The sequence below is a fragment of the Euprymna scolopes genome, chromosome 24 (assembly GCF_053919585.1).
Source record: "Euprymna scolopes isolate OS-2025 chromosome 24, ASM5391958v1, whole genome shotgun sequence".
Classification (NCBI taxonomy): domain Eukaryota; kingdom Metazoa; phylum Mollusca; class Cephalopoda; order Sepiida; family Sepiolidae; genus Euprymna; species Euprymna scolopes.
This window is the reverse complement of record NC_136505.1, coordinates 105,631,082-105,645,031: the sequence shown is the minus strand read 5'-3', so window position 1 is coordinate 105,645,031 and position 13,950 is coordinate 105,631,082. Positions and strand designations below refer to the sequence as shown.

The 13,950-nt window shown below is 34.3% G+C and overlaps 1 protein-coding gene across 1 annotated transcript in view; it reads left to right on the top strand.

The window, feature by feature from the left end:
- The first annotated feature begins 970 nt into the window (after positions 1–970).
- Positions 971–13,950, top strand: part of LOC145246541 (ribitol-5-phosphate xylosyltransferase 1-like) — a 565,148-nt gene continuing 552,168 nt past the window's right edge. Inside the window, exons 1-2 of the mRNA XM_080108144.1 lie at positions 971–983; positions 1,597–1,773. Coding sequence (XP_079964270.1) covers positions 971–983; positions 1,597–1,773 — 190 coding nt within the window. The remainder of the gene's footprint in view (positions 984–1,596; positions 1,774–13,950) is intronic.

Sequence of the window (13,950 nt, the reverse complement as noted above, 5' to 3'; positions counted from 1 at the left end):
GTATGGAAATAAAAAAATTAAAAAATTTAAAAAAACCGTTTACAAGTGTTTTTGATATAGATGTACATAATAATACTTTGATAAGTATGTTTTAACTTAAATAGGGATAGTATAATAAAATTGTGGGGTCTGCGTTCGCGCCTGGCCTCCATAGAATGGAAATAGGCACAAACTTTAATAAAGACTTTTCATATCTATCTGCGTAGGTATACTTTGATAATTATGTTTCAGTTTGAAGAAATATGGTATAATAAAATTATGGGATGTTCGTTCACACCTGACCTCCATAGAATCGAAATATGTCACAAAGTTTAACAAGGTTTTTTTTAATATAGATCCACAGAATATTGTGATAAGTGTTTCAGTGTGAACAGGGATGGTATAATAAATTATGGGGTTTATCTATTTTATTTTTACTTTCATCATATTTTGCTTTGGTTTTGATACCCCCAAATTCGAAGCTATCTCTTTACAACCCTTCCTTTTCATAAACTATCATACTTTCATAAATCAGAGTTCATTTTCTGTAGGCTGTTTTTTAACCCAGTCAACGACGAGTACTTTTGCTAGTGTGTATCTATTATCTTTCTTTCTATCTATCTATCTCTCTCTCTCTCTATATATATATATATTCTCTCTCTCTCTCTCTATATATATATATATATATATATATATATATATATATTATATATGTGATACCAGTTTTCAAGAAATATATATATATATTTACTCATACAAATGATGAAAGTCAGTCAAAAGTACTTGCTAGTATATATATATATATTATCTTTCTATCTATCTATATATATGTGATACCAGTTTTCAAGAAATATATATATATATATATATATATATATATATATATATATATACTCATACAAATGATGAAACTCAGTCGAAAGTACTTGCAAAAAAAAAATAAAATAAACAATATAACCAAAAGAAAAAAAACAGATGGACGAAGACAACTATGGAACTTTCTTGTACAGATTCGATCGAGAAATAAAAACAATTCGAAAAAATTGAAAAATTACAAAAAAAAAACAACCTCATTGAACAAAAACACTCTGTGCTATTCAATAATACTTATCTGAATGAAAACATGCTGCTTAAATATACAATATATATACATACAAGCACACACACACTCTAGATGGGAGACCCGATGTTGCCCGGGATTGAATGAAGATCAATGAATGTTCCACACTTCCAATACATTTATTGTTATCGAAATCGGTGAAATCGACCATTTTTCAATTGATTGATTGCCTGCTTTAGCTGGGAACCCACTGTGGTGCACTGGGTGGAAACTTCCCGTGCCTTCCCTGCAGTGACTTAGTCCACAGTACATTGTAATTTACATTGCACTGTAGAGAACCTAATGTTGATTTTATAAAAATATTTTTTATTTATATAATGACTTTAATTAGAATTTACAATGCAAAATTCAAATATCATGCAAACCTTACCTGCTACCTTTATCCTTGAGTGACTTTTAGCCTTGATAAGTGATGATCCCTAAGTAATTAAAAAGAAAAAAAAAAACTTTCTTCGTTTCTTACTTTATATTTACCTTTGCTTTTGTTTTCTCTTCAGATATCTTACGAGATGACCCGGACTGGAATCCGTGGGGCGAAGAATTTGAGAACGGGGAGGAGGCCCGCTACGAGGCCCCACAGTGGAAGGTGGAGAACCCTTCATTCAGTGTGAATAAAACTTCAAACAATGCCTCTCATGAGTTCTTAGTTGAAATTTGGGGCAAAGCAGCTATAGGTAAGTGTTCTTCTTGAACTGCCGACACCTCATCGAGTGGAATCGACAAAACGGATAAAATTGAATTCTATTGTACGGAAACAAACGCACAACTGGCGATGATTCTGTCATAAATGCCCGAGAGAGAAATCTCAAAGATATGTGTGCGAGTCTCCTTCCCTATTTGCAGCAAAATGAAAAGTATATAAACCTCTTAACATTTGCGGAATTCTTCTAGCTGATGGCACTCTTGGGGTCTTTGTCTGCAGTTTCTAGTGCTTTTTCTCTTAGGTTTTTGTTTTTCGCTTTGTAAGTTTACGGCTTAGTTTAAGTTCTTTTCAGTTCAGTGGATAGAACATTGGTCTTGTGTAAACAAAGTGTTGCGAGTTGGATTTAAACTTGGTTCAGGGGAGGGAGAAAAAAAAAAAAAAAACTTCCATAATCTGATATGTACACTTCTACCCTCCAAAAAAAGTTGTAGATCCAATGATTGGTACAAAAAAATATGAGTGTAATTGATCAAGGAGAGTAAGCACCGTCCAGACTTCCACTAAAAATACACGTAGAGTACTGAAATCTTAAGGAGGCTTATTGCACACCCCAATCGAAATAAATGGGTCTTGTCTTGGGGGAGCACCATGTCTTGACTTCTGGGACCGACCTTCATTGCCGATCTTCAAAACGATACTGATCTTGTGAAAATCAGTCACCTCTGTCGAAAGTTTTAGGCAAAAATGCATACATACATTTATATATTGGTAGCTCAAATTTTCGACCCAACCCGATTAAAAAGCTTGCCCTATCTCTGAATACCCTTTATGTAAAATTTCAAATGTTTAGACCAGAAATTGTCTGAGTAATTTGGTAGAGACCACAGAGGTCAAATTTGTTTTAACTTTGACCCTTATTGTAACCCCTTAACATTTATTGTTTTGGGCTCAAATCAAGTTATTAAGTTAGATCCATGTCCAAGGAACCTATATCTAAAATTTCAATTGTTTAGACCCAAAATTGGCGGAGGAGTTTGGTAGAGTTCTCAACGGTCAAATCGTTGAACTTTGACCCTTTAACAGCCAAATTTCTGGCCGAAAACGAATTACAAAGATTTTCCAAAATCTCAGTACCCTGTATTTCAAATTTCGAGTCTGTAGGCTGAAAATTGACAGGGTTATTGTGTAGGGAAATGTACACAGACACACACACACACACACACACACACACACACACACACACACACACACTTTTATAGATATATAGAGAGATATAGATATATCGCATTAATTTGCATATGAGGACAATGATTGCTGTATAAAAGAATGAAGGGCAAAAGCGCTGGGCAATATTTTTTGGGAGGATGCTGAGAGAGGGTAAGAGACAGTGAGAACGGTTGGTGAAGATTTCAGTGAAAGATGGGAGTTGGCAAAAAGGACTTTGGACAAATATTTATTATTATTATTTGAAGAAATATATTAATGAAAAAGAATCTCACTAATCTGTATGGAACTATGAGACTTGAGAATCTTATTTTTATGACAAAATAAGATGCACCTATAAAAGAAATAACCTCAAATAAATTAAAGGATAAAACCTTTTTTCTGCTTTTTTTTTTTCTCTAATACATTCTGTTTCTACTCATTCCATCAAAAAATAAAAACGTCTCACATTCTATACTCATTTTTCCAACAATGGAACTGATTTTCACTGTGGCAAAAATAACTCAAAATGTGACTGACACAAACGACGGCGCCTCTGTTTATCCTGTCGGGTGACAGAATCAAGAAAGGAAATAGAAAAGAAAAACTTTCGTCTATAAAGACAGTTTATTAATATATATATATATATATATATATATATATATATATATATATATATATATATATATATTTAGTAATTTGAAATTCAAATTAGAATTAAAAATCTGTTTCATAAGAAGGAACAACAACAAAGTCAATAATTTGTACGATCGTTTCGGAAACGATGTTTTTATTGTGATAGACATTAATCCATGGATAATAAGTTTGACATATAGTTTTTTTAAACAAAGTCTTCTCATCAGCAAAAGTATTGGGTGTTTTTTTTTTTTTTTTTTATATGTTAAAGGCACCATAAATAAACCTAGCAATTTTTAAGTAAGGCAGATGTATCTTTTAATTGTTCACCTTTTGAAAACCGTAATTATCGTCAAAGCATTCATTTGGATGTTGATTGTAGCTTATAAATACACGATATATATATATATATATATATATATATATATATATATATATATATATATATATATGAGAACAATGGGAATAAAAATGAAGTCACAAATACTATATTTTGGTTAATACGAAGCTACAATCAACATCCAAATGAATGCTTTGACGATAATTACGGTTTTCAAAAGGCGAACAATTGAAAGATACATCTGACTTACTTAAAAATTGCTAGGTTTATTTATGGTGTCTTTTACATATTAAAACCCCACCCAATATTTTTGATGATGAGGAGACTTTGTTTTTTTAAAAAAAAAAAAACTATATGTCAAAATTATTGTCCGTGGCTTAATGTCTATCACAATAAAAACATCGTTTCCGAAACGATCGTACAAATTATTGACTTTGTTGTTGTTCCTTCTTATGAAACAGATTTTTAATTTTAAATTCTAATTTGAATTTTAAATTATCAATCACATTTCTAAATATTAAAGTAGCTCTAGAATATTTGCCTATTGAGCTTATTATATATCTGAATTACAACGAGCACTGTTCTTTTCTTGTATTTTAATTAAATTAGTAATTTTACTATCACATTAAAATACACTCTGCTCTTTAGACTACTGGTCTAACCCCCTTTAAATTTATATATATATATATATATATATATATATATATATATATATATATATAGCATTAACTTGCATTTGAGGACAGTAATTGCTGTGAAAAAGAATGAAGGGGAAACCACAGGGCATTATTTTTGGGGGGTGTGGGGGCAGTCAGAACGATCAGTGAAGATTACAGTTAAAAGTGGAAGTTGGCAAAAAAGGAGTTTGGCCAAATATTTATAATTATAATTATTTATTATGTGACGAAATATATTAATGATTGCTCAAAAGAGAGGGAGATCTGTGTGCACTTACCTTGCTAACCAACAAAAAAGAGATTGTTGCCTTATCAGCGGTTTTAAATCTCCCCCCCCCCCGAGATCATGTGCTGGTTAATCACATAACCTTTACTCATAAAGAGGAGGTAATCTCACTTCTTCAGATTTTTTCTTAGATACCAGTTGTGTTCTCCGATATTGGAAAGTTACTTCTGTATCTATGACTTCTTGCCTGTCGAGACACGTTAGCAGACTGTCACGTCGCGGAAGGGGGGCAATTCTTCCGCAACCTTAGGTAGGTGCACATTGTTTCCTTTACTCGACTGAGCAATCATCAATTCTTTTGTTTGAGAAAATTAGTTTTTTTTCACAATTATTATGACTTTTGAAAATATTGGCGAAAAAAAGCGACCCCCATCCCTCTAGAAAAGCGCCCAGTTGAGGGTGAAGAAATTAATGTTTTTAGCCATTTTTTTAAATATTTGTTGTCCAAAGGGTCGAGCTTCAAAACAATACCAATCTCGTGAAAATCCGTCGCCTCTGTTGAACGTTTTAGGCAGACATACATACATGCGTACATTTAAACAGACAGGTGAGATTTATATTATAGACTAGCCTGGGTACCCGGCATTTTCCCGGGTGTTTAGAGGTGTGTGTTGAGCAAAAAACAAAAAAAAGTTGTAGTAGGCAGGCAGGCTCGAATCCGTACCATGAAGGAGGAAAAGAACGTGAAAAAAAAAAAAAAAAACATGACGTCCTTGCTGTTGCGTCCATCGTCAAACCGGGAGTGACGAAGGTTTGAATTAAGGCTAGTCGATTGAAAAGAGGGGATGATGATTATTATTATTATTATTATAATGATGATGATGATAAAAAATCTCATTTTCCTTCACTTTGTTTTTCTGGCTTTATTATTAGTCAGATTCAAAGTAACAGATTCTTTTTTCTGTTCGTATCTTTTCATCTTTTGTTGATATGGTTGGAAAAGGGAAAACATAAGCCACTGGCTCTTAATTTAAATACAAAACTCCCAGTACATTGCCTTAAATCTTAGAATACATTTTCGTTTCGTTTTTCTTTTTCTTTTTGATATAAAATAAAAATACTAGAAAAAAAAAAATGAACAAAGTAAAACCCTTAATATTCCTTTTTTTTTTTTTTTTTTTTTTCCTGAAATTCTTCCAACTGAAATAATTATCGATATAAACTTTGGTAAAAATTGCCCAAAGCTGTTAATTCAATGTTTAGAATTATTCAAGGAAAATATATGAGAAGCGAGATTGCTCTGAGGGGTGTCTGTGTTTTGGCTTTAAAGCGTGGGGGTGGGGATGGGGGAGGTGTGTCAATCTTTTCTCTATAAAGCAGAATTTCGTTTTCGATTTCATTAGGAGAAAATTAACCGAAGGGCTTGAAAAGAGAACGAGAGAGGATAAGATTTTTTTTTCCTTTCCCTGAGACGGGTCAATGCATAATGCATGAGTTATTGAAAACTTTAAATTAAAAAAAAAAAAAAAAATCTTGAACCTCATAATGTTCATTTCGGTCTCCCTTGAGCCATGTAAGCAAATATTCTTGTCTATATCCTATTTTTTGAACTACTTAATATGTTTCCATTTTGTACTCCGATTTAGAATTTCAAATGTATCATTTTCTTACATACCCAAGGGAGTATATTATTATGATCATTTGGACTACTATTCTATCCTGGTTTTTACATGCACGTTTCCATTGATTTCACCTTTTCAATGTGCGTCTATTAAAACAGTCCTGTCGTACTTTAAAACCTTGATGTCAAACAAAGGTTTCAAAGTTTGACTAGAAAGCTCCCAAGTTTTAAAAAGTGCACTTAAAGAGTTTTTTTTGTTTGTTTTTTTTGGTCCCCCGTCAAAAGGAGGGTGGACCTGTAAATTCATCCTTGTCCGTTCGTCCGTCCACACTTTTCTCAATTATCCTTGGAATTTTTTTTTAAATTGTGCACAAACATTAAACATGATATGAGTAAAAATAACTTAACAGAACAGATTTTCCTGGACACTCGGTTGCCTTATGGGTGAAAATAACTAAAATTTGATACTTTTGTGCTTATTAAAAAAAATTGATGTCTTGGATTTTTATAAAACTTTTTGAAAAGTTGTAACTAACTGATTTCTATATAATTTTGTTTGTCTGTACTTTGCGATAACTCTTGGGTGTGTCCCAGGGGCTCTTTAGGGCTAATAAAAACACTCCATTTTTGTGACTATTTTACCATATTTGTCCAAAAATTTTTTTTCTGTGTATGTCTATTTAGCAGTTTTGCATGGTGCTGAACATAAATTTAAATATGTTAAGGTCTTGAGGACTTTTGGGGCTAAATGTGGGGTGGGGGAGCAAATTATGGACTTAGTCTTTTCTTTTTTTGCATGGTGCAGAACTCAAATTTACATATGTTAAGGCCTAAAACTGCACCATTTGTTCATTTTCACCAGGATTTGACGTCCCCTGAGGACTTTGGGGGCTAAATGGCGGGGGGGGGGATGCTGAACGTAGTCATTTTTCTTTTTATGCCTCGTTCACTGTGCACTCACGGAGGACCATGCATGCTTCACTTGTTTGCTTTAGTTTGAGATAGCACCCCCTTTGGTCTGTCATTCTTTAGTTTGAGATAGCATTCCTTTTGGTCTGTCATTTGAAGTAATATTTTTATATGCTTCAGCACGTTTAGAATTTGAAATAATATTTTTCACACTTCAGTTTGAAATAACAATTTTTATTCCTAAATCCTAAGATTTGAGAACCACATTTCATTTTTTTTTTATTTCCATTTTTTTGAAGAAACTGTAATATTTCTGATTTCACCGATTTGGAAAGCCACGACTTCCATTATAAACGCTTGCAACACTTTCCGGACCTAAATGCTTACCCGTTATAAACTTGTTACCAAAAACAGAAAATCAATTCCTACAAGAAATCCTATCAGAAACACATGTTGGGAAAAATATGCACAGGGTTCAAGTGAAGTCCCAGTACAGGCTTTTCCAATCTGATAAGAAATATTTCTATAGCACAGCCCCTGGAAATAATTTTCTTCATGAAAACTGTCAATAGATTGATTCGTTTCTTCCGGATGTTTGGATCGACCGAACTACAAATACATTTGTTCTGTGTGAAAGGAAGACACTTGCTTTAGCGCCATTTTTAAAGTTAAGGAAATGAGGATTATGAGTGCTGCACTTTCATGCAACGATACGCATACCAGATGAGTTTCGTCCTTGGCATCATTTTGGCAACCTAGGGGCTGACTTGAACCATCCAACCCTTCTTTAGCGAAATGAGATATTGTTTAGCCTTGTCCTAGGAAGTTCATCTATCTTCCCAGGCTTTACATCCTCCTTTGGAAGATTTGTTTATTTCCGATCACCGAGATGCTCCTACAGGGAAAATGTTAATAGGCCTGTTTTCAGCAATTTTTGTACCTAACGAGAATGCCCTCCTAGAAGAACTGGTTTTCTCCACCTTCTGGGCTTGAGCCATACCTAATTGTAGCAATAATGAAGTAAATACCAACTATGCAGTTTATGAGGCAAAATTTGATGTTAAAATTGAGAGTCAAGTTTAAACGTATATGATATTTTTTGCCTCATCTCAAACACACACATTTCAGTCCAGTAATTATAAGAGCACCCGGATTCACGCAAAAGAATTTCAAAAACTACTTAGCGGATATACTTGATGAACCAAGTGCAAGAGAAATACAAACAATTACACTTCCTAGCATCTGCTAGGATTTCCTCCAGCAAAAATAAAATAAGAAAATTTGAAAAAAAATAAGAAAATTTTTTTTTTGGGGGGGGGGGGGCGGGGGTCATTATTAATGTCCTTCATTTCGTCTAACTCTACCTCTACTTCTAGATTCTTTTTTCTGGCAGCTTGATGGGGTGGGGCGTTACGGCTCACTTTCAGAATCCCTTCTCTAGGCAGACCTCATCTTAACAAGAACTTATTGGACGTTATTATCATGTAATAACTCTGTCTATTATCAATTGAATCTGTCTCTCACTGCACAGAGACCACATAAAGAGGTTGAAAGCAATACAGCAGAGCCAACTAAGAAAATTATGAAAATTAAATGCAACGATCTTATACCAAATGTTGAAGTACTCAGCAGAGCCAACATAGACAGCATAGAAACTGTAATGGCCACGACACAAGTGCGATAGACTAGACATGTGACCAGAATGGAAAACAATCGCATTTCAAAAATCTTATTGTGTGAAAGATTGGTGGGCAGAGATAAAGTGAGGTCTAAAGGCAATGAATATTTTTTTTTTTTTTTTTTTTTTTAACACAGTGATCACCACTTATCAAGGCCCGGAAGCCACTCAGGGATAAGGGTTATTGCAAGTACATTACGTTAGTGTGGAGATTTGATGAAGTGTTTACTTAAGGTTAGCAGCAGACTGAAGTTTCTGGTGCAGTAGCCATCTATATCTATATATATATATATATATATATATATATATATATATATATATATAAGCGAAAATGTATGTATGTACGCTTTTCCTCGATGTCCACAAAAGGCTTCTTTCAGAGAAGCGCTTGCTCGCTTCACAACTTCTTAAAACTTTTTATATCATCTATAAATTGTAATATCTCAGAGTTACCCACGGAGCTCGCCTGTCTATTTAATTTTATTGACTTTCAAACGTTAATTATTCCACATTTCCCGCATCGGCATGCGTTACATTCGGTTTTCGGTATAAACAAAAAGCGAAACTCGACTCTAATCACAGGCTGAAAGCCAGTTGTCTCAAGAGAGCTAAGTAACGTTTGTTCAATGTCGACTTCGTCATATCAGACTGTAGCTTTCATTTCGCTCCTCCTAATAAACGGGGAGCGGGTTTTTAAAAACAAACAAACCGATTTAATCACCTCATTCAAAACCGTCCCGCACGAAATTCTTACTGCTGAATACCTATCGCCGTCACGTTAATCAAAAACGTGCACCTGTTTTTTTTTAACACTTTACTATTTTCCAACTGCGCGTCATGAAGGTTTCACTAGTCTATATATATAAAAGCGAAAATGTATGTATGTATGTGTGTTTGCTTTTTGTGTGTGTCTACAAAAGGCTTTTTTCAGAGAAGCGGTTGCTCGCTTCACAACTTTTTAAAACTTTTTATATCACATATAAATCGTAATATCTCACAGTTAACAACGAAGCTCGCCTGTCTATTTAATTTGCTCGATTTCGGAAAGATAAATATTCAAGATTTGTCGCTCGCCGCATGTGGGTTAGTCTTTTTCCTATAACATCTTGGGGGGGGGGAAGCGTTCAGCAGTAAATGAAATCCCGCAGTCAAACTTGACCTCATTAACTCATTAAAACGGGCACCTGCTGAATCTAAGTAATTAAATAAATTCAAACGTGTTTCGGTTAGCATCTCGCGGTGGGGCAATCGTTAACGTAGCACTTTTTTTTTTTTCACACTTTAATTCTTTAATTTACAACTTTGCCTCAACGGTTCGGGTTCGATCCTCATACTTACTTTTTTTTTTATCGAAAAATTGACCAAAAACATTAATTTCTTCACCCTAAAATCATCAGTTTTCTACAGGGAGGGTGTAGCAAAAACCGTCCTTTCATGACAAGTTCGCTTCTACGCATTCGCAAATGACGTCGGAACATGATTTAGTTTAAATATTTAAAAAACCGACACAATTTCGGCGACGTCGTCTTAGCTCAGTTGCTTAGAGCGCGGCCTCATTATCTAAAGGTTTTGGATTCGAATTGTGGTTTGAGATGCCTTTTCTTTTTTTTTTTTTTTTTTTTTTTCGATTTTTTAAATATTAATATTGAAACAGGGTTATTTAAGCCATTTTTCACATGTTTTTTGTTTTGTTTTTTAAAGAAGTTTTAACGTTCGTTTTTCTGTTTTCTTTTTCACGTTTTCTTTTTTGTTTTTCCCGTTTTTACATTTTTTTTCTTCTTTTTTTTACATTTTTTTCTTTTTTTTTTACACTTTTTTTTCTTTTTTTTTACATTTTTTTTCTTTTTTTTACATTTTTTTCTTTTTTTACATTTTTTTTCTTTTTTTTACATTTTTTTCTTTTTTTACATTTTAAAAAATTTTTTTTTTACATTTTCTTTTTTTTACATTTTTTTCTTTTTGTTTACTTTTTTCTTTTTTTACATTCTTCTTGTTTTTTACATTTTTTCTTTTTTTTTACATTTTTTTTTTTTTTTTACATTTTTTTTCTTTTTTTTTACATTTTTTTTCTTTTTTTTACATTTTTTTTCTTTTTTTTTACATTGTGCATTTGCCTTACGTTAATTTTTTTTTTTTTTTTCGATTTTTTAAAGTTTTAACATTTATTTTTTTTAACAATTTACTTCGCTTATTCTTATGTTTTGATTAACCCCCCCCCCGCCCGAACACACACACCTCTAAACACCCAGGCAACGCCGGGTACCCCTGCTAATCATGAAGGAAAGGCAGAAATAGAGGGAAAAACAAAGGCGAAAATAAAGGTCTGAACAAAAACATTATCAAAAGCATAACCCATGCACTATTTGTGGGGAAACTTTCTACACTGAGTGTGGGAAGCTACAACACCGTAGGATAAAGCTTTGAGACCTTGACTAGTCATCTTCAGCTATGAATGACTGCATGATGATGATATTTGTAAGTATGTATGTTTGTATGTCTGCCTAAAACTTTCAACAGAGGCAACAGATTTTCACGAGATTGATATCATTTTGAAGCTCGACCCTTCGGACAACAAATATAAGAAAATGGCCAAAAAAATTCATTCCTTCACCCTCAACTGGGCACTTTTCTACTGGGAGGGTCGTTTTTTTTTGCTGACATTTTTTGTAAGTCATTCAACCCTCAACATCGCATAAAAGGTGTTATCTTGACCACCCGTGACATCACAATTACAATAGGCACATCAGTAAGACCATTTGTTTTGGGTTTTTTTTTCACTTTTTTTCCTCTGGTGCATTACAGGTTCGAGCCTGCTTACTACTCCTTTTTTTAAAAAAAATTTTTGCTCAGCCAACACCCTTACACACACCTCCACTTTCTTTTCCGCCTGCCTACTACAACTTCTTTTGCTGCTCAACAAACACCTGGGCAATGTCGGACACCCAGGCTAGTCTATAATATAAATCTCACCTGTCTGTTTAAATGTATGTATGTATGTTTGTATGTCTGCCTAAAACTTTCGACAGAGGCGACGGATTTTCACAAGATCGGTATCGTTTTGAAACTCGACGTCTTGGACGACAAATGTCAAAAAATTGGCCAAAAACATTAATTCCTTCACCCTCAACTGGACACTTTTCTACAAGGAGGGGTCGATTTTTTGCAAGCCATTTTTGCAAGTCATTGTAGCGGTTGGATTGACTTTGCCTAATTTTAGTGTTCCGTACTTCCGGTGGCGTCATGGAGTAGCTGTAAGACATCAGATTTTCCTTCACTTTCTTTTCCGCCTTCGCGTCATGGGTTCCAGCCTGCCTGCCTACTACCACTTTTTTTTTTTTTTTTTTTTTCGCTCAACACAGGCCTCCAAACACCCGGGCAACGCCGGGGCACACCGATGCTAGTTATCAATAAACAAAAGTAAAACTTCTCTTGCCTTGAAGAATCGTTTGTTTTCTAATGAAATACATCAGAAATGTTTGTGTAGAGTGAATATTCCTCCCATTCCCTCCCTTTACTTCCTAACCTGACAGCTAATTCTTTTTCTTTTGATTTGTATAGCTATTCATTTCCCACTTATAAAACTTGTCAGTTGAATTTATCCGTGTAAGCGGCTTGCTGACAATGTTACTCGGCCTCCTCGTCTTACCGTAAGTGTTGATAGGAAAATCAGACCGGAATTACCTTGTCATTCTCCATTGGCACTTATCAGATTATTCCGATAAATACTCCGATTAAATAAAAGATAAAACAAGTCTCCATTTCCTTTTTGACCGATTCTTGTATACTTACCACGAAGACATGATCAGAGATTAATGCTGATTTGCTATCTAAACTTCGCTGTTCTGGACAATCAAGTGATTGTTCACCAGTACAGTTCATTTCTAATCGAAAATAAAGAATATTTTAGCTCAAATTCATCTTTGGAACACATTACTTTAGGACTGCTTCTCTGCAGACTATAAAATGATCACTCCAAAGTCCAATGTAGACAAGTATTTGTAAAGTTATTCTCTTCTATAAATATAAAAGCGAAAATGTATGTATGCATGTATGTATGTGTGTTCGCTTTTTCTGTGTGTCTACAAAAGGCTTCTTTCAGAGAAGCGGTCGGTCGGTTCACAACATTTTAAAACTTTTTATATCACATATAAATCGTAATATCTCACAGTTAACAACGAAGCTCGCCTGTCTATTTAATTTGCTCGATTTCGGGAAGATAGATATTCAATATTTGTCGCTCGCCGCATGTGGGTTAGTCTTTTTCCTATAACACATTGGGGGGTGGGGGGAAAAAAAGCGTTCAGCAGTAAATGAATACTATCCCGCAGTCAAAACTTGACCTCATTTAAAACGAGCACCTGCTAAATCCAACTAATTAAATAAATTCAAATGTGTTTCCGTTAGCATCTCGCGGTGGGGCAATGGTTAACATCGCACGTTTTTTTGGTTTTTTTTCACACTTTAATTTACAACTTTGCCTCAACGGTTCGTATTCGATCCTCATACTTACTTTTTATTTTTAACCCCCCCCCCCAAACATCCGGGCAACGCCGGGTACCCCTCGCTAGTAAGTAATAAAATGTTGTGTATTTCGTTTCTGAATTTTTAAGATGTGGATTGGTTATTCATGCTAATTGGTATCTTCAGACGACTGTCCTCAGTCATGGCTGACAGAATGAGAGCGTGCTACCCCTCGTGAAGTAAATAAAGGGTTTTGTTCAGAATTTTGTGCAGATTCCCGAGCTCAACAAGATACACTTGAAGAAGGTCGGATGTTACATCAACCAAAACATTGTGAAAATAATACTTAAGGTGAGAACAGTAGCCCGGAGTATATTTTATTCCTTGTTTTCAAGCCTATCATAGCTTATAACCCAACTGATAATCACGTTAATCCTTATCCTTGAGTGGCTTTCGG